A 21,702-nucleotide genomic window follows, 5' to 3' on the forward strand; every position below is an offset into this window, starting at 1 on the left:
GCAAATAAAGGGGCATATCTGCAAGCTAGTCAGTAACATTCATTCATGTGGCTGACATGCACGTTTCCACTTGCTTTACAGAGATTTAGGATCTTTAATGCTGTAAAACATTATATTAGATCATAAAATTCCTTCCAATTCACATTGCTCTTCTAAATTCAAGAAATTAGTCTATAGGGTCCAAGCATCCAAAAGGGACACCAGGAAACAGATTAGAAGACCAGTGGTCAAGAGATTGATAAGCATTGCGAATCACTTAACAGAAAGTCCAGGATATCTTACAAATGCATTAGCAAATGGAACTAAACAAGAACTCTATGACCAAATCTCTCTCCCCACCCCCTCTCTTGTGAACGTGAGCCAATGGGGTTATGAGCAAACTTGAGTCTTGCTGTTAATTAATTTTCTCGTTAGAGAAAATATTTGAACAATTTTACTAGTTTGATGGGTATTCTTAGTGAAGATTAGTTTGATGGGTGTTCTTAGGAGTGAACACTGACTTCACGATGCATCCACACCAGGTGCTTAAATATCAGCCTTTATCCACAAATAAAATCTAATGTAAAGGACATAAACATATATGGTGATCTGAATGTTAGGACCTCATACTTTGACTTCTGGAATACAAGTTTCAAAAAATAAATATAGCAGCACCTACTCACAAAGTAATCTTCTCATTGGAAACCCTGAGCTTTTTGCCCCCCCGGTCCAGCAATAGCTTCATCAAACTTTACTTGCTTACTACCATCCATATTCAGCCCAAAATGGATGTGAGGAAAATGTGCCCACTGCAATGTACAAAGAGTTATGTTGTTCTAACTATTAAAAAAATGGAATTCAAAATACAATATCCATAATAGAAAGCCAACAAATGGAATTCAAAATACAATATCCATAATAGAAAGCCAACACTTGTTCGGTCTGGACACTGTAGTTTTCACAAATCTAGTCTTTAATTTCAATCACTCATGGTGTCTCTTTGTTCCCATGAATTGATTGGATAAACTTTGATCATCCAACAAACATGAGTTAGTCAATAGCTGGTGAATCGGATGGGCATCTAATAAATCTCCCTCGGATATATCAAACTGTCCATAAATCATAAATGAACTTCTGAAGATTGTAGTGGTTGAAATTATTATTGAATGAGAGTCACGGCAGAAAAGTACATCTCATTTAATGATGTCATTCCGAGGTAAGCTTTATTTACAGTATTTTGATGCACTTGTATGCTTTTCTATAAAGTATTAATTAGTAAACTTCTGTAATTAGAGGTGAAAAACAAAACAATTGCAACGATGGTAATAGCAGAAAATAGTACATTGAATTCTGGAAAAGAAACTTTGACAGTGGTATTGAATGTAATTAATAGAATAGCATGAAGAAAAATGATACAATGAAGGAAAGAGCCATGGTTATTTTTAATATATCAAATAATTTTATATTTGAAAGCATCTTACATGATATACTACTTAAGCTTTATGTCATTAGATAATTTAAGTAGTTGATGAAAGGGATCTATGTGGTTCCTCTCCGTCGGAGACTTACTAGGATTCTTCTCTGTGCTTCTTTTGAGGCTGTGAATGTACGGAACAGACATATTTACCTACTCTTTCCTATCTTCTTTTGCAAATTAAGATGTCATCAATCTTTTGTTGTCCGCTATATTTCTTTAATTAGCATTATAGGCTGTTTTTATCACCTGGAGAATACTGCTACACTAGTATCATATGCTAGACTCCATCACTGAGATGCATTTGTTTGAAGAGTTTTGCATAATAATGTTTTGATGTCAGATAACCTTCGCACTATTATCCACTGCCCATATTTGTCCTAACAAACTTTCTTTTTAAATCATTGTAATAAAAGCGAGAGTAGAGGATAGATGGCCTCTGCACGACTAAAATAATTCCCTTTTTACTAGTTAAGTAGATCACCCCAAAAAAATCAAGAGGAGCTTCAGGTTCTCTATAAACTTTTAATCGATTAAAATATGATAAGGCCAATTATTATATAATTCGATGAAAATATTTTCTTTTTTAAGTTATTTCTGTGAATGGGTTGAAGGAAATGACCTGTTATTCATTTTATTTCTGTGAATAGATTGGAGAATTATATAACTAAAAGTATCTGAGGATAATCACTTAAAATTCAATGTAGTAGGGTCATACCAAATACATTTGTTCTGAGAGTTCAGAGTTTTTGTATTATAAATGTCCTAGAATGGATTCACATGTGCTACTATCGATATCTCTCGTACATAAAACTTGATACAAGGGAAGGAATATCTTATAGAATTAGTGTAGTGTGGGTTAACACAAAAAGCTTTCATGTTGTCAGGTGATTCATGAAGTACTCATAACAGGACTTCCTACAATAATGGGATAGGACTTGATATCATTCTCTTTCAAGTGATTAAATTATCAGACTTTGAAAGGCTAGAGGTGGAGACAAATATATGCACTGTCAGTAATTTTTTGTATTGACCTATGTGCTTCTTCACATGCTTTTACCAAACATTAGGCAGCTTAAGGCCTCAAAAGTAAGGCAATGCTAATTGACATTAAACATAAGATTGAAGAGGAGGAAAACAAACCAAATTTAATTTTCAAAAAAATATTTTAATTTATTTTAGTTACAAGAATTATTTTAAAATTACTTAGATGAATTTCATTACCTCAAGAATCATTCACAGTTTCCATCTACACTTTGAATAAATTTAGTTGTTAATTCTAACCCCAAAGCAGGAGCCCCAAAACAATTCCTAATTAAGCCTTCCTTCGAGTGCAAACCTTTAACCTAGACACTTGTTTTTTTCTAGTAACATGATGATTAGAATTAGGGATGAAAGTGTACTAGATAATATCTATTCAGATCTGTTTTCTTATTTGAATCTATCTGGATATAGATAAAAAGTTAAGCATCTGACTAATATATATATCCATATTTATATCCGTCAAAGAAAAATGAATATTGATATGGATAGACAACTATCCGATCCGTATCTGAATATTCAATTCCATTTATAACCCTATTTAATTTTATATAACACTCATGAATTTTTAAGAAAAATAAATAACCATATTAACATGCTATTAACTTGATTTCTTTTTCTTGCATTCTTGTTTTTGATCCCGACATGAAAATGGTGTCCTTGATCTTGGTTCCCTCATGACTATAATAGAAAGACATTCAAAATACTTTTTATTATCCACTTAGTAATATCTTTGATATTGTGTTCCTAAAGTTTAATTATCTGATTTATATCCATATTTTTGGTATCCAATTTGTATCCATATCCGTTTATAATAAATATTGATATAAGTTTTTACTTTCGACTAACATTTGTATCTATATCGGTATTCGTCGAACAAAACAATTATTGATATGGATACGCTAGTATCCAATCTAATTTCAATCTTAACTAGAATTATTATTTTACTATTAGGTAAACATTTTTCTTGAGGGAGTTATAAAATTGGTTGCATATACTTTCTACCTTTGGAAGATTGCCACCTCTATTAGTCAATTATATTATAATGGGACACTAATTGCAAAAGAAATTTATGGCACACTTAGTAAATGAAAAAGGAATGAAGTTTCATCAACATCTTTATGGATTGGATTATCATATATAATTGGAAGGAAGCAAATATTCTTGTTATAGCCAATATCCACTATGATTTTCTCGAACAGCATATTATTTTTAAGGAAAGCAAATATGAAAAACAAATGCTTTCCCTTAATTACAAGTAAGGAGAAAGAATTTATGTAAATATTCACCAAAAAATGAAAACTGAATTATTTTATGTGAATAAAGAAGTAGATTAATTTTTCTCAATATATTTTATGTTATCTAACTCGGCTCTACTCATATGATTTTTAAAACTTACATTCTTTGCTGCAGTGCTAAAAGCTTCCCTATGGCTAATATCTGGATTGTTGGTCTTTATTCTTTGTATCTCCTCTCTGTAAGGGTAAAGAGAAAATAAGTATTGTTGAAAAGAGAAGTATAGCACCTACTTAAATGGGACTTTTTATGTCATAGCTTTGCGGATCCTGAAGAATAAAATTGTAGCAACAGAAAATAAGGTTGTATGTGGAAAATTACCTGATAAACCTGTTGTACGCAGAAGGAACTCGCTGTCTCTTCTCTGGGGCTGGTTTGGGAAGAAAAAAGTAAGAAATATTGAAATTATTAGGATCATTGCTAACAGTCTGCCTTTTTTTTTTTTTGAAGAAAACAGTCTACTTGTTGTAGGCTGCAAGTTGCTAATTTCGCCACTATGATGTACACATATGCAGAGAGCCACATGAGCATGTGCACACATGCAAACACATACCCAGATGCATGCATGCGCATACTTCAAAAATAAGCACATACTTGAAGAAAAAGAGAACATAAGTACAAACTTGGATGTGCATCAAATGTATGTATTTGTGTATGTACATGTATGTGTATATAAAATGTATGTTTCCAAGTGCATGTGTAAGCACATCTCTGCTTACATGCATGCATATGCACATACATAAAATGAAGAAGACATACTTTTTAAATGCATATCGAAAAATTAGTTTGTGTGGATAAACAATGTTGATTTGTTCTGATAAAGTCATCAACAATACAACAATCCAGTGTTAGCTGTTGTTTATGAAATCAGATGTGAAGAAGTAAGAGAGGCTTACGACGCATTGGTAGCGTTTGCTGTTGATCATTCTGCATTGAGCACATTACAGAAGTCTTGTTGCATTTAGAAGATGATCCACGCTCCTTACGATAATCTTGAGATCCCACAACCTGAAATTCCCCTCCCACCAAATTATATGAAATAATGATATCATCAAATTTTAACAATTAAAACCTTCCTTTCTAATGTACAAGGCTTTGACTGAAACATTCACTTCAAAATAGAATATAATCACATTTTTATCTTACCATTTTCCCTCTACGAGAGGGAGAAATATATACTCTTATTACTGTAGACTCAACAAAAGAAGTGTCACTACTTTACTATCGTTTTTTAATTTTTAAAGATATTTCTTTTTACATGCAAACCAATAACAGTTCCTTCAATAAGGTTAAGTGATTTTAGGTATTTGTATTACATCATAAATATATTGATAAATGAGAGAAAACATAGTGAACTAAATTAACAAAAAATAGTCTTCCAATCTAGTGCAGAGATACGCAACGTTATAAATGCATGTAGAAACAAAGCATGAGGCTGAACGCTTTACAAATTTATTCAAAAACAAGTAACCTTAACAATATTTAGAAGCTTATTCTTTTTTTTTTTTAAAAAAAAAGAATCCCATAGGAGTAGGAATGAGAATGGTAAGGGAAATTTGAACCTGAAGATCTTGAATAGGAGCTGTTTCAAGCAAACCACCCATGTTCACAGACAGCAGATTAGTGCAATGCCCACATCTGACAGTCACAGTGTTGAGCAAATTATTGCCTGGGACACTAACCTGAATCATCAGGATATGAAAATGCAAACAAAAAAATATTAGTTGTAATTTAATTTCAAATTAGTTTATGACACAAACTTTAGATATTTTATTTCAATGGATATGCATTCTTCGAAAATACAAGTTTAAAAGTCACATTTTTTAAGTTCATAACAATTTCGGTAACCTCACCTTGCAGAAGTAATAATATATCACCAAAAGTTGCATGTGAATTTAATTTCTTTTGTTAATTTGTTGCCGAAGAAAGGAGTTGCTTGTAAGCACAAGGTGATATGAAAAGCTTATTAAACTACAAGGAAACTGGCATCATTCAGTCTGAGAAGTTTGAGTATATTGATACTATGTACAAAAAATTTATTGTAGTACTTTACAAGGAGGAGGCAGAAAAATAAAATGAAATGAAAAGAACAAGTATAGCATTTATGTAGGAAACGGACAAGCCAATTAAAGCGAAGGGAGAGGAATAAAGAAATATGATCTTTCTCAGAAAAAACAGAAATGGAAGAAAGAAAAGGGGAGATGATAAGAAAGAAAGAGATTGAAAGCAAGTTGGATTTCCAACTCTTTTCCTGAAAGAAACGATGATAAGAAGCAAAGTAGGAATTTTAGTTGATTGGTTAAGGAGAGAAGGTTGGTCAATGACTGGCTATGGGCCTCCTTTATTCTTAATATATACATGACCGCTAACTCAACTTTTTCTGACTTATCACACTTAACATTTATAATAAAATTGAAATTCCTTTTCTAGTTTTCTCTTTTATGAGTGAAAGGGAAACAAGAATACACTCCTACACATTGCCACCCAAAACCATACATATAAGATCTCCTAGCACGAGGGATCGAGAGGTTCTATATAACTGAAAAAGAGAAGGGAAGAAAAGGCTGCTTCTTTGAATAGCAACACCTTGCGGTGCTAAAAGCCTCGAGCCATCTTTCCTTTCCTTTCTGCACCTCTTGACCCATATTCTTGACTGCTCCAAAGTTAATAAAAGCATGTAAAAAGCTCAACCTGAAGAAAGAGAGATGAAAACGACAAGACTACGGACCCACTTCCGCACATCTGAAGAAGGGTAGAGAGAAGTCAAAATGTAAGGGCCCTGGTTTTGAACAAAAAATGAATGCAAATATATAAAACAATGGGAAAGAGTAACAAACTTCAAGACTGTTAGGAAAGCGAGAAATTTTGAGACTTATTTGTTAACCAAACTCCCAAAAGAAAATGAGGGGCAAACAGAAGGATGTATGAGAAGAATATCTTCGAAAGAACATAAAGGGCTTGCTAACAATGTGATGACATCAATTAATTGCTGATTCAACAAATAAAAAGGGATTGCTAAATATGTGATGAAATCTATTGTATATTTGATAGAACTCCAAAACTGGGTATAATTATACACTTCAAGGAGGCTTCCACATTCAAGTTGTCCTATTTGCTGCAATCTTTAGCTAGATAGATCAAAGATAGAAACTTTCCTCAAAACTTCAAAGCGAAACATGCTGTCTTGAATATTTGAACATCAAATGATTAGTTAGAAGAGACGCTGTACTGAAACTTAGTTAATGCAGATAATGCAAGATATTTTGATATCAAAATAAATATTTTCAGAAACAAACTTATACATGATGCAACTTTGTTAATTGACCATATATTAGCTGCTATACTATAGCTTTAACAAAAGAATAGGAAAGGGGTATCTTTTTCTACAATCAAAATTTTAATTTGTAAGGACTGAAGTATGCAATCTTTCCAACACAAGACATTAACAACCTTTTTTAGTATGGATGTTAACACTTCCCATATATATGCGTCTTGGTGTTTTGCTCAGATGGCTGCATGAGTCTGTTTAACAGCAAGAAAACTCCAGAGCATTCTTACTAGAAACGTTTGTTCGATTTAAGAGATGAGATCTGCTAAACCAAATTGGTAAGTCCTAATATCACCATCAATAATGTAAATTAGAACCTCTCCTATGAGCTAATAACAATTCAGAAATGGGGAGACTAGATCGCCTGGTAGCTTTTAGGTATTATAAGAATAATCGAAATTGTTATTTAGGTATAAGAAATGGAATCCATTTAATAAATTATCTAAAAGTCCTCATCTAACATTTACAAAAAACTCTTTTTAAGGATAGCATCTACCTTTCCAAGGGTTGGAGCCCTAAAATGATAGTACTAGGTTTCCTCCAAACAAGCCATGTCATCTGCCATGCAACTGTTAAAGCATGGGATATATGCATGCACCAAACCAATTCGATATCACATGAGATCTTTTCAAGAAAGTCTGCCATAGCCTTCATGGAACACCTGATGTAAGATAATAATTAAATCACTTCATGCATGCTTACTATTATGCTAAGAAAATCACCTTCTACTAGTATCCATGTGGTAACTGCATCCCAAAATGACCAAGGCCAAAAATCCAACCAAATTATATATTTTCTCATTTTTTTCCCAAGCACGTACAGTTAATATCACATAGCACAGTTACCTAGCTCTGGCCAACTATTTAAAATTATGAGCTAATGGATAATTAGGCCAGTTTCAAGGACCTAGGTATCACAGGCACTAGGAAAGCATAACCAAAAGTCAAGTATGGATAATTGGGCTTGTTTTATGACCTACTTTTTAGGTTCAGCTGAAAATTCAGAATGATCTGCAGTGCCAATGATTCTTAATTGATCCAGAGTTTGATAAGGTCAAATATTAGAGGGAAAGAGAGTGGGAACGACAGAGAGAGAGAGCGAGAGAGAGAGAGAGTCAGTATGATCGATACCGCAAGGATGGTATTGCAGAAGGTGCAGTGGACGTAGCAAACGTGCTCGGGCGTGATCATTTGTGCTGACATTTTCCGATCTCCGGAGCCAAAGAGGGATCCTTCTACATGTGCCAAGGAATAAGAAGAGGAAGCAGTAGGAGGATTTGAGTTAGGATGATGACTTTATATCTAGTGGGAAACGAGAGGTTCTTTTTCCCCTCTTTTTCTTTTTCCTTTTTCTTTTGTTCGTTTCCCTTTGTTTTGGTTTGCGGGTGTTTTGTGGGAGGGGATACAAAAGAGATGGTGCGTGGGGAAAAAACCGGGGTGAGGGCAACAGTTTGGGAGCGGTGGTTTTGTGAGAGGGTGGGGAAAAGAGTTGGAACGGGTACAGTTGAATGAATGTGAGTGGGAGCCTACTTCTCTTCTCACCCTATCTCTCTCTCTCTCTCTCTCTCTCTCGACAAAGATGTTGGGTTGGGGAGAGGATATAAATTCCCCGGGGAAGGGAGGGGGGGGGGGGGGGGAGGGGTTGTGGGGGCGAGAGAGAGAGATGACAAACTCCTGTGATCCCTGTGAATGAAGACGAAGTTACCCAAATACCCTCCCCAGCAGGCAACACGAAAGGGTAAAAAGCAGCGCTTTATAGGAGTCTCCTCGTTAACCTCCGATAAAAAGAAAATTGGCTCATGCATGGTAGGTATGGATAACTGACAGATTACTCCATCTATAACTCCATATGGACTTTTTATTTCGCTCGAAAAATACCTGCATATCTGCTTGAGATAACTCAAGCACACATTTTTAATGTTACAGACATAAAGCTGCGAATGAACTAAGTGTTTCACGGAAAACGAAGGCTTCACCTGACATTGGCCTCTATTGATTTTGTTCATTTGGGAAACAAGCAAAACTTCGAGCATTATGCAAAACACAAGCCATCAATGAACCAAGCCTGACTGAGGCTTAACATTTTTGTGTTACAGACCGAGCTTAACATTGGTAGTTAATTAAGCTTGTTTGAATATTGCTTTCATAACAAGCCAGGACTGATCGAGCAGCCTCAAGCATCCCTCGGCTTGTTTTCGACCTTGAATAATGCAGCCGATCATTGTTGTGCTAAGATTTTTCTTTTCCTTTTAATGAGAGCCCATGTTTGAATTGTTTTCCAGCTGTGATGTTGCTGTTATTGATATGACAAGCAATGACACAAGTTAACTGCATGCAAAGGGCTCAGTTTGGAGGATTAGCATGGGGTCATTACTAAGATACTCAAGGTAGACGATTCACCAAAATATCGTTGTTGCTTGTGACCTCCCCACTTGAGGTGGACAAATCAAACGACCAGTGCATAAAATAAAGGGTAGATAATTTGCACTAGTTCATTAAATTTTGAAACCATCTATATATTGCTAATTCTGACCTGGTTGCATATAGAACATCCGACTAGCTGGTTCGCAGCCTTAAATTAATTTTCGCGACAAGGGAGCACGTGTCACATTCAGAATAGATCTGTGTGCAGCTTCTCACATCCAACTTGTCGAGCAACATTTATTCTACTACCTAGATTACACCTACTTCGCGTCCAACCAAATTAAGCATTAGTAATATCCTACATAATTTTCCTCGAAGGTGGCAGTCTCGAGTAAATTGGGACTTGAGCTGGTAAGTATGGTACCTCGCCTCCAACGCCACTCTCGTTAGTGGACAATATTCTACCCTTTGTTTAAGCATAGTAAGTATTTACAACATGATCCCACGTGTACATCTTGCCGGTTCCATTTTCTGTGTCATGTATTCTCCCTATTTAGTTCCTAATTGCTTGAGAGAAATTGGGGAAAAAGCTTTTATGAGAACTCATGCGGACGTCTATTTAGTCCCACGTCGATTATTCACTGATAGATATTGGGTACTTATACATAATCAAAAAACTCAAATAATACATTCTGGCTAGCTTTTTTGGATAAGGTTTTAGGTTGTTACAAATGATATGATAGCGGACCCAGCCCATAATTTATGTGGACTAGGGGATAATGCAGCATGGATCCGTTGGGGCTGACCACGGACCGATCGTGGTCTTTGTGATTAGATTTGAATGGATTTGAACCCTTAGCCTAACATCCTTGTTTATGATTAGATTTGAAAAGATTTCAATCCTTAGCCTAACGAGGACGTCAGGACTTGAATGAGGAGAATATGTGAGGACCCGTGCAGGCATGTGTTTAGTCCCACATTGATTATTCGTTAGGTATATTTTGGGTACTTATACAGGATCAAAAAATCCAAATAATACCTTCAAGCTAGCCGTTTTGGGTGAAGTCCTGAGTTGTTACAAATGGTATCAGAGCGGACCTGGCCTATAATTTATATGGACTAAGGAATATTGCAGAACGAATTTATTAGGGCTGACTACGGGCCGATCATGGTATTTGTGGTTAGATTTAAATAGATTTGAACCGTTTGCCTAACGAAGACGTCAGGTCTTGAACGAGGAGAGTATGTAAGGATCCGTGCAGACATGTGTTTAGTCCCATATCACATTCGTTGGATAGATTTTCGGTATTTATACAGGATCAAAGAATTTAAATTATATCTTCTAGCAAGCTTTTTTTTGGTGTGATCCTGAATTGTTAGTGCTTTGTAGGCTGAATTAATGTCTTCTTTTTTTTTTTTCTTTATTTTTTTTTTAATGATATAGTGCCTACTTTCCACAATCTCGTGCTCAAGTTAATAACTAAGACATCGCTTATTTAATTTGCAAAAGGACTGACAATGACAAGGACCCCATGATGCCCCCTCCTCTCTTCTCGCTCCCTTTCATTTGGCCGTCTGCATGCAAGATTTTAAATAAGCTTTTACTACACGGTGTTTGTGGGGTTCGTCTCTTGTCGCTTGAACAAGTTCTCGAGAACAGGATGGGCATTGGACAGGTGGTGGGAATTTACCCCTCCTAATCTTCAAAAAAAAAAAAATTCTTATTATAATGAACCTCCAAAATAACCCGCTATATATTAATCATTCAAATGATTATAGCAGCTGTTATTTATCACAGAAAATAATTTTTAAATTTTTAGCATAAAAAATTATAATCATTAAAATAATGACTACGATAACAAAAAATAAAAGCATTATCTTTCCCTCTAATTTGATTAGATAAAATAATATTTTTTGGACCATGCAATCATCTCTCACGAGAGTTTCGAGAAAAATTCAATTTTAAAGATTATTTCATTTAAAATAAGATACAACTGAAAATAATAGCATTTTTATAATATAACAACATGTTATAATAGAACATAATAACATCCATTATATTTTAATATTATTTATATTAATAATATAAGGGAAGGTAGCAAGAAATTGTTATAACGGCTGTTATAGTAATTATTTGAAACATTTATTTGAAAAAATATGTCAAATAGCACCATTATTTGAAATCATGGAAACATGTGCCAAGATGGGAACAAGCTTTTCTCAGAGATGCAGTCATGCTTCCACCCTTGTTATGTCTTGTCGATTGGACTATCTAGATCCCCTGGACTGGGTGCAATGATTGAGAAGTTTGTTTGTTTGACAGTGGAATTACTAATGCTTCTGAATAGCTCCTTGATTGGTCTTATATTATCGAATAATGCTCGCTCTACAGTGTCCGGCTTTCTAGAGTTTACGATCATCTATTCTCACAAAATATTAAAAGGCAGTCAGGATAGTATCTTTCCCCATTTCTTCTCTTCTTTTCGAGAAGAACGCACCATCATTTCATTAACGGGGCCAACAATTTTATGCTCAAAGAGTCCTGCTAAATTTTATGCAGATATCGAATCTGTTTATCATTCTCCCTCGAAAAATCTAGCCTATGTTCCATATTGTATCACTTGCACAAAAATGTAGTCATGAATTACAGAGATTATGGAATTGCCTTTCAGAGGCCATACGATGCGAGTGATAAACTGGGCATCCTAAAAAAAAATCTGGTGCCCAGGGACATGAACAAGAAAGCAAGGAGTTTTATTCTGATAGTTTTGTAGTTGGCCATGTGAATTATTAATACTACCAGGGTGAAAAGGACTGACCCAACCTGAAAACCAACTTCATCCAAAGCTGGATTGGGCTGGATTTTAATCAGATGATGGGTGAAACTGTAAAACCAAAATTTTAATTGGTTGTACCATGAGGTTAGAGTTAACATTCCTGACCCATTTAACTAAGTGCAAAATAAATATAAAAATTTAATTAACTAATAATTATTTTATCAAATAATTTGAAAAACATACTTCGAAGCATTAGGTTACTTACCTCTTATCACTTCACAATCCCACTCCAGTTAGACGGGTTAAGTTCGTCTATTTAATATCATTAAAATATTATTAATTTTAATATCATTTCAAAAGCCAAACAAAGTCAAAATTAATACTACTGGAGAATGACCTCATACCCCCAAGTTAGGTCAGTCGGGTGATAGTGCCCGACTGCCCAAGTTGGTCCGAGCAAAGAGAATTCAATGATTAAGTAAAGATCAAAAGTGGCCAAATCTAGTTGGGACTGGAGTAATGGGCTAGTTTACTACATAAAACTGAGGTGGTTTAGGGTCTACAAATTAGATCAACTTGGATCCGAATAACAAGAAGAACATGATTTATACTAGGATTCCTGAACCTGCCTAGAGAGAAAAAGAAAGAGGAGAGAGAGTCTCAGCTCGGGTTTGGATTTGGTCTAATTCTGGTCTTGGGCTCAATTTGTGTGGTCTGGTTCGACCATCAGGAGAGGTCCAAGCCTACTCAATTAAAGGTAAGTCAAGGATTAGTTAATTATTTGGTAAAATAATTATTAGTTAATTAAATTCTAATATCTATTTTATACTTATTTAAATAGGTCAGGCATGTTAATTTTATGATAGTAATTATTTTAAATTATGTTATATATTATAAAACTGAAAAATGTGACTGGGCAAATTATGAAAAATTTATATTGTATGTATATATTCCCAGCATGGCTATGATCTGGCTCCGCCAATGAAGATTATTTATTGGCCCTATCGACTTGTAATTTGTGAAAAACTGATTTCGACACCGCATCACGAGTGATTTGAATAGTAATATTTAGACACTATACCACCAGTGATTAATACTAGTAGATTTTGGCACTTTGCGTATTCTGAACCATGCCACTAGATTACGTGGCCATAGCCTATTGATATTAAATTTCTAGTATCAATTTATCAATGTAATATTAAATTTCAAAAAAAATATTATTGATGATTTATTTTTCAGTCAATATTTTGTGCTTTAATTAAATATTTGGCATACTTTGACCCTATTTTGAGGTGTTATATTCCTTACTGGGCTAGTGTAGCTCATTATTATATTTCTCTAGTTTTTAGATCCATATACATAGACATATGATTAATCGAGACTTGGAGAGCATGTTAGATTTTCTGACGATACCTTCTGTAATTGGCATTTTAATTAGACTAGTTAGAATATTTGATTTATGTTATTAGTTAGCATATGTTGACCTATGTTACTTTGAAACTATTGTAAGATTGATTTGAATAGATTATTGATTAAATAATTTTTTAGAATTTATTAATACTTTGACATGATCTGTAGCCTTGCATGTGTGTATAGTCTGCCATACAAGTGTGCGGCATCTGTTATGCTCTGGATTCAGGGCGTGATAGATTTGGTGTATCAGAGCCTAGGTTTAGAATTCTTAGGATTCATTGAAAAGGCTGAGAGATGGATATGTACTAGAAAAGGCGACAATGTTAATTGCTCTTTGTTAATAACCTTGTGTTATTCTGTTTGGACGATTTTATGATGTTTATTTTATTTCACTAAATTAGAATGCCGCCAAACCATGCCCGTAGTCTAAATAAGCTAGTTAGGGGCTCTCTGAGTAGAGTTCCTACTAACCAAGCGGTCGAAACATCTCAAAGCCCAGGCACCAGATTGTGGCCTCCGAAATTCAGCAAGAAGGCGGGGTTGGTCAATCAATTGTAACTCAGCCAATTCTGGGTCACTCAATAATGATTCAAGAGAATGTTGTTGGAAATCAAACACGGGTGCTCAAACTGTTTGAGGAGGTCGTTGGATTAGTATATTATTAGAGGCAGCAACCTCAACATTCAGTCCAGTAGGATGCTGGTTCTTCTGAGGAAAAAAAGAGTATAGTGGAATTCAAGTAAATAGCTCTTTTGGCTTTTAAAGGTACCCCCAATCCTCATGAGGCCGAAGCTTGGATTGATGAGATGGAGAAAGCTTTTAGGGCAATAGAGTGTACTGATGAAGAAAACATCAGATTTGCTATTTATATGCTTTAGGATAGAGCTCATCATTAGTGAAAGTCTATGGAGCACACATTAGCTCACGAGCATGAGGTTTTGTATTGTCTTCTACTCCAAGTATTTCCCTTCTAGTTACCTAATTAGAAAGCTAGAGAAGGAATTTCTTAATCTATCTTAAGGAGTTATGACTGTTGATGAGTATGAGGCCGAGTTTGACAGGCTGTCTAGATTTGCTCTCACCTTCATTATGGATGCTAAGTCTAGGATGAGGAGATTTGAAGAAGGGTTGAAGCCTTACTTACGTCGAGGATTGGTCGTAGTGCACTCAGCAAACTATGATGATCTGGTAGATAGGGCCAAGAATATGGAGATTATCTAGAAGAAAACTCAAGATACTAAAGGTGAAAAACAAAAGAAGAGGAGCAGAGATTTTGATACACATGGTGGGTAGAATTCTTGCGGGTCTGCCAAAGCTCATGACATATTTTGAAGTTCTAGGAAATAGAAATTTTATACGAGAACTACTCAGCATCAACAAGACAAGCTAAAGTGTGAAACATGTGGTGGTACTCATAAGACTGAACACTGTAGGCGATTATCTGGCGCTTGTTTCAAATATGGCCAGCAAGGTCACAAGATAGCAGAGTGCCCTCATAATTAGTAGGAATCTCAATCAGCTTAGAGGCCTCAAGCAATAAAGACCTGATAGTCAACTTTAAAGAGCACGCAATAGCACGTATCTGGTAGAATAATGATTACGGATATCGATCCACAGGGATTGGGGTACAGTTGCTTTTCTTTAAAAAAAATAAAAAATATTTAAAAGAAAGAGTTTGTGAAGAAAATTAAACTAAGAAATTTAATAAAAAATATAATTAAAATGTTATTAGTTTGAGGGGACCTAGGGCAAGAAATTCACCACTAACATCGAAACAAGGATTATTTGTATTTTAATTTATTCTTGGATTAACATGCAAATTGGCTACAAGCCTAATAAGCATTCGAATAAAATTTCACAAAAGTAATTTAGGCATAATCCATCTTTAGTTAGCATGAAATGTCTACCCTAATCTAAGGTGGCAGCACACCGCATCTTTCTTAAGCATGAACTATCTTATTTTTACTTCAATGATCATGAAGAGCAGTTGTATAAACGTCATACTTAAAATCACAGAAATTAAATATGAGATGAAATAAAATATTCATTAGGAGCAAAATAAAGTTTATACAACTCCAGGAATTGAAAATTAAAAACATAAAACCTGTGTCCCTTTGTTACGGCTGCATCCGGCCCCAGTGAAGAGATTAGCTTTCCATGGTATGGGAGGTAGCAGCAACGACGCAGAAGGCCTTCATCATGACTGTGTTCCTCCCTTCTTCGTCTTCCCTCTCAGACTAATCTCAACACGAACTGAATAAAAATCAAACTCCCTTCCTCATATATTTTTTTTCCTTTCCGCGGGGAGTTATTCCCATAATACCCAAAAGTATTATCTCTCCTTTCCTCTTCTTCCCGTGAGAACTCCTCTCAGCGGGATTGAACCCAACCGAAGTGAAGCCTCCTCCTTTTATAGCTTTCCCAGCCCCCTCTCCTCCTCTCTCCTTCCTTCTTCTGTGGCTGATCCGAATGGAGGATAAGCTCGTGGAGACCTTATCTCTTCCGGATGATTGCAATATCCAATCTGGGCGTTGGGAAGAAGATGCGCTGGGATCGGATTGCCTGGAAGATGACTGCTTGTTCTCATCCGGCCATAGAGAAAAACTCGAAACAGGAACAATGCAGAGAGGACGCGTGCTGGATGAAGAGTTGGAACTCGTCGTGGATGGAGGGTGGGACGGTTCTTTGGACTGCCGAAGACGTGGGTGCTTATCCGTGGGAGATAAGCATGGCTGGATTCGAACTTATCTTGAAGCAGGGGATATTTGGATGAAGCTCACGGCTGAGGCTTTGGCATCCGGCTGTAGGCGTTTGAGAAGATCTCGGAGGGAGAGGATGAGGATGCTGGGAAAATGTGGACGTGGGAAGCACAGGAGATTCGAAAGATGAAGCTAAGGAGGGATGTTTGGATTGAGGAAGACGTGGCCCCGTTCCGCTGAAGCAAGGAAAGTTGGATTTGGTGAAAAATCCGGATGGGGTTAATTCGGAAGAGGGAAGATACTGGATTTGGTTGGGATGAAATCTAGGAAGATGATACGGATGTGGGGTGCGGAAGAAACAGGGGAAAATGCAGGGGATGCGGAAGAAAACTCGTGAAGTTGGGAGCAAATCCGGATGGGGTCTCGGCTGGAATTAATCCCAAAGCAGAGGAATCCGGAAAAGGATTTGCTAGCTGGGACATTGTAAATGTTGAAAGAATCATCCCGGACTGCTGAGATGTCATTGGGAGGAAGTGATCCGAAAGCAGGGAAGAAGCTTGGACGCATGCGGAGGATTGAACTTGGTCATATCTCAGAATGGAAGGAAGCTTAGGCACGGCTGGGCACGGGATAAGGATGAGAAGAGATGGAGTCGATCCGGAAGTTGGGAGGAAGGAACTCGGGATGAGCGTGATTCGGAATGGGATACGGCTGGGAGCGCATGGGAGCTGTCCGTGAAGAAAGGGAATGGTTGGATAGTTGGGATCTCTGTTCTTCCATGGCGGATGTAGGGGATTGGAGTTTATCCGGGTTGTATTTGGACGTGGAGATCACATGGGATCCGGCTTTGGGATATGGTTTAACGGGATGAAGGCTGGGATTCATCATAGGTGGAAGCGGTTCTAGTCATTGGAAATGGGAGGGAAGGAATGATGTGGAGGAAGATGGTGTTCTTTGTTCCAACGCATGGGAAAAACAATGGGTTTGAGAGGAGTTGGGTGATGCAAGATGAATGGCTGAGATGGGATGAGGCTTTAGGATCCGTGCAACTAAGATAGTATGCTTTGAGATCTGAGAAACAAATAATTGAAGGAATTTTATTGTTTTTGAGATTAAAATTGGATCATGTGGAAAAAGAGTTGGAACGAGTGGAAAGAAATTTAGGTGAACATGTGAAGAGTCAGGAATTAATGGGAAGCACTGGGTTTTGGAGAAGAGTTCTTGGAGTCGACTCTGGAGGATGTGAAATTGTGAAATGATGCAATGTAGTTTAGGCTTTACCTAATTAAGCGTGACTCGACCTGCATACATTAAGCTTAATTAGTAAATAAATAAGTAAAACTCGAATTACCTTTAATAATTTATTAAAATGCAATGATGAAGGTAACACATTTTTTAGTTGAATTTACAAAATATGTGAATTAAAATAATGATAAGTGTTATAAATAAGATATTAATTTATGCATTATTTAGCACTTATCACAACCCCCAACCTACATTTTGCTAGTCCTCGAGCAAAATAAAAACTAACTCACTTTCGCAGGAATCGTGATTGCATTTACCGTATGCAATAAGGCTTTAAACCCCTAGGTGGCCCTAGTGGACGAGTTTTGTCTCGTGAGGGTTTCCGGCTCAGATACCCACTAACTGTTGTCTCAAAAAAAATTTATTTTATCGTTTCATAAAATCTAATTTCAAATGCATTAATGCCAAGAATTTCACAAGCACACAAAGTTTTAATTATTAAGTCAGTCCAAATCCTAAGTCAGTATGCAACTTTTGTTGAAGTTATTAAGTTTTCGTTAGAGAGTTGTAAGACTTATTTATACTTGGGTGCTCGGTGATATCTGGGCCATACACAAGCTAAGGCTTTAGATTCCCCATAATACTGATAAAGCTAGTAGTTTCCAAGAATTGGTCAGATAAGACCTAATCACTGATTCAAAATCATCCTATCTTGCAGAATTTCGAGAGTTGTGGATGTTTACTTTAATACCTCATGGGCTTTATCTGTAATATTCCAGTTTACTTGAATTTTTACAACGACGGCTTTCACACTATCGTCTTTTCAAGATCAATATTATTTTCTTTTTCTTTTGTTTTTTTAATTTATTTATTTTGTATTTATAAATAAATTATGCACTTTTACTCTTTTAATGATTCCTCCGTGTAGCGAGCATTCAGTCAACAACTCCCACACCAGATGGCATAAGGTGTTGGGCATCAAGACTCCCATACGGACCTATGCTCGGGTTCCTCATCACAAGCCCGCTGACCTTTGACAATAGGTAGCCCTTTTCGATGTACCTGACTAAATTCACTTTTTTTTTTAATATGGGATAATAGTGAATTAGATAGGTATGATTCATCAGGACTCAAGGTTGCTACCAGACTTAATAACATAATGTTGAACCTAACCCTTAGAAGTGCAGGCCATGTGTATTGTGAAATTCCAAAGTAAAAATTATCTTACAACTCGCTAAAAGAACTTTTAATAAAAAGAACTCAAATTGACTTACTCCTGACTAGTCATTGGGCTTTTTAGATTTTATATACTTTGTGTGTTTATCATTTCAGCACTAAGGCATAGAAATTAGGTTTTTTTTTTGTGATAAACTTATTTAAAAATACAAAAATGTGAAAATTTTCTTCAAAAATTCAAATCCTATACCCCCCAACCTAGATCAGACATTGTCCTCAATATTTTTTTTAAATATTATATTATATATTTTTTTTATTATTTTTTTTATTATTTTTACTTTGTTTTAGTTTGGACGAAAATATGATGCAGAAGGAGGATAGAAGCATTTTATCGTAGTTGCATCAGTAATTTGAGGGATCCTGTTAAGAAAATAACAAAAAAAATATGATAAGAAGATATGCAAAAATAACCTACGAGAATTGGGTTGCTTCCCAACAAGCGCTAAGTTTAACGTCTTCAGCCAGACGCAGTGCATCCTTATCAAATCATACCGGGTTCATACCGAGTTCTCCAAGGAAGAAAATTTGTGGGAAACTGATTGTCAGGCAAGGAGTTGACTGCTTTTATGGCCTTGTCTATATCAAAGTCAAAATGGGCCAAGTATGTTTTCAGAGGGTCATCTGCCAAAATATAGGGAAGGGCTTCTTCTACAAGATTGTCCATTTTGTCTATTAGGAAGCACTCAACTTTCTTTGCGGGTTGATCAGAGGCACAAAATATATTTAACTTGACCTTCATATTCCCAAAAGATATATTCATCACCCCAGTTCTACAATTTATACTCGCATTGGCTGTAGCTAAAAAAGGACGATCTAGAATCATAGAGATCTGTTTCCTAAGATTAGGCACAGGTTCCATATCAAGGACGATAAAATCGATTGGGAAATAGAATTTATCTACCTTGACTAGGACGTCTTCAATTATTCCTCGTGGTATTTTTACAAATCGATCAGCCAATTGAAGGGATACCGAGGTTGGTTATAACTCACCTAACCCAAGTTTCTCATAAACTGAGTAAGGTAAAAGGTTGACACTTGCCCCTAGATCTAAGAGTGCTCGATCAATAAAATTATTTCCTAAGACACAGGAGATGGTGGGAGCACCAAAATCTTTGAATTTTGGAGGGGTGTTGTGTTGGAGAATAGAACTCACTTGCTCAGTTAGGAAGACCTTTTTAGGCACATGTGTCCTAGATTTTCGCTTTTGGGTACAAAGATCTTTGAGAAATTTGGCATAGGAGGGAACTTGTCTAATAGCATCAAGAAGCGGGAGGTTGATTTTGACTTGTTTGAAAACCTCCATCATCTCCTCTAGTGAAGTTTTCTTTTTGCCAAAGGGAGCGGGTAAATTAAAAGCTTCAGGAAATGGAGCCTTTGGGATGTGAGTTTTGGCAGAAGGTGGACTAGCTGAAGAAGAAGAAGAAGGTTTTAGATTTTCATTTGACATATTTCTATCCTTTTCTTCACCTTCCTTATTGTTATCCTCCCCAATCTTATTGTCTACTACACGTCCACTCCTTAGGGTAGTCAAAACATTGGCTTGTTCATGATGAATTGTGTTTAGTTGATTTTCTTGAGCCATGTATTGTCCCCTAGGATTACTCACTGGTTGGCTTGGAAGCTTTCCTTCCTCTCGCTTGTTCAGTGCATTAGCTAGTTGCCCCATTTGGGATTCTAGCTTGGCGATAGATTGCGTGTGAGAGTGCACCAATTGTGTAATGGTTTCCAAACCTTGAAGGGCGGTCAACACTTTCTCCTCAAAGGCTGTGTTTCTATGGGGTGGAGGAGAAGTGTGTTGAAATTGAGTCGAAGGACGGTAGGGATGAATATTTTGTGAGGTTTGAAAATTCTGAGAATTTTGAAAATTTTGGGAGTAGGGTTGGGCAGTATTCGAAGCTTGCTGCTTCCAAGAAAAGTTTGGATGATTCCGCCATCCCGGATTATATGTATTGAAAAATGGGTCATTACCCGGTCTGGGCTGTGTTTGAGCAGCATTGATGTATTCTTGCACGAGTTCAGGGAATTGGAATGCTGAGGGGCACTCATGAATAGGGTGAGATGGGCTAGAACAGATAGCACACACTTGTGCTTGGAAAGAGTTAACGACATGTCCTCCCATCATCAGTTGGTCAATCTTATGGGACAATGCATCTACCTTGCTAGACAGGTCCATAGAATGACTTATTTCACAAATGGTCCCTTTTCTTTGAGAACTCGGGGGTGCTTGACGAGAACAGGAAGCATGGTGGAGGGAGTTTTCATTGAGATTTTCAAATAATTTCCATGCTTCATGCTCATTTTTAAGCATGAAAGTTCTCCCACAAGAAGCATCAACCATCTGACGGTTTCGATCAGACAATCCATCATAAAAGCATTGCACTAATTGCCACTTGGGTATCTGATGATGTGGGCATTTACGGATTAGGTCCCAAAATCTCTCCCAGGTTTCATGAAATTCTTCTCCATCGGTTTGGGAGAAGCTTGTGATGGCACATCTAAACTGGTTCGTTCTTCCTATGGAAAAGTATTTTTTAAGAAATTCTTGTTGCATTTGATCCCAGGAACGAATTGAATTAGCCTCTAAAGCATTCAGCCATTGCTTGGCTCTGTCTTTAAGGAAGAAGGGGAATAATCTAAGTTTCAGAGCATCATCAGTGAAGTTCTGAATCTTGACAGTGGTACAAATCTCAAGAATTTCATCTAGGTATTTATATGGGTCTTCGTTGGTGAGCCCGTAAAAAGATGGGAGCATTTGGATCACACTAGACTTTATTTCATATTGTATAGCTTCTACTTCAGGTAATCGAATGCAAGATGGAGAAGTGTAAATGGTGGGAGTAAAGTACTCCCT

The 21,702-nt window shown here is 36.4% G+C and overlaps 1 protein-coding gene and 1 non-coding gene across 4 annotated transcripts; one reads left to right on the forward strand and one right to left on the reverse strand.

The window, feature by feature from the left end:
- Positions 1-522: 522 nt before the first annotated feature.
- On the reverse strand, positions 523-8,673 carry LOC103721999 (protein YABBY 2-like). Of its 3 annotated transcripts, XM_008812404.4 has the most exons (7): positions 8,249-8,662; positions 6,482-6,532; positions 5,353-5,472; positions 4,687-4,798; positions 4,112-4,160; positions 3,894-3,969; positions 523-788 (listed from the first exon to the last, which is right to left on the reverse strand). In XM_008812404.4, exons 1-7 carry the CDS (start codon positions 8,318-8,320, stop codon positions 675-677), a joined length of 594 nt encoding a protein of 197 aa, XP_008810626.2. In that variant the 5' UTR covers positions 8,321-8,662; the 3' UTR covers positions 523-674. The 3 variants fall into 3 exon arrangements, with proteins under 3 accessions (XP_008810626.2, XP_038973839.1, XP_008810627.2); XM_039117911.1 differs by lacking the exon at positions 3,894-3,969 and having other exon boundaries at positions 8,249-8,673; XM_008812405.4 differs by lacking the exon at positions 6,482-6,532 and having other exon boundaries at positions 8,249-8,654.
- Positions 8,674-21,247: 12,574 nt separating this feature from the next.
- Positions 21,248-21,353, forward strand: LOC120105445. Its single transcript, XR_005507838.1, has one exon. It is a non-coding gene; the product is annotated as a small nucleolar RNA R71 (small nucleolar RNA).
- The last annotated feature ends 349 nt before the right edge of the window (positions 21,354-21,702 follow it).

Source organism: Phoenix dactylifera, unplaced genomic scaffold (assembly GCF_009389715.1).
Source record: "Phoenix dactylifera cultivar Barhee BC4 unplaced genomic scaffold, palm_55x_up_171113_PBpolish2nd_filt_p 000284F, whole genome shotgun sequence".
In the NCBI taxonomy this organism is placed as follows: Eukaryota; Viridiplantae; Streptophyta; class Magnoliopsida; order Arecales; family Arecaceae; genus Phoenix; species Phoenix dactylifera.

Excerpts from the sequence above, each read along its gene's own strand:
- LOC103721999 (XM_008812404.4), bottom strand. The coding sequence starts at position 8,320 with ATGTCAGCACAAATGATCACGCCCGAGCACGTTTGCTACGTCCACTGC. Across the intron at positions 4,799-5,352 it reads CTCCTATTCAAGATCTTCAG|GTTGTGGGATCTCAAGATTA; the intron begins GTTCAAATTTCC and ends GGGGAATTTCAG. Across the intron at positions 789-3,893 it reads TTAGCACTGCAGCAAAGAAT|TGGGCACATTTTCCTCACAT; the intron begins GTAAGTTTTAAA and ends TGTACATTGCAG.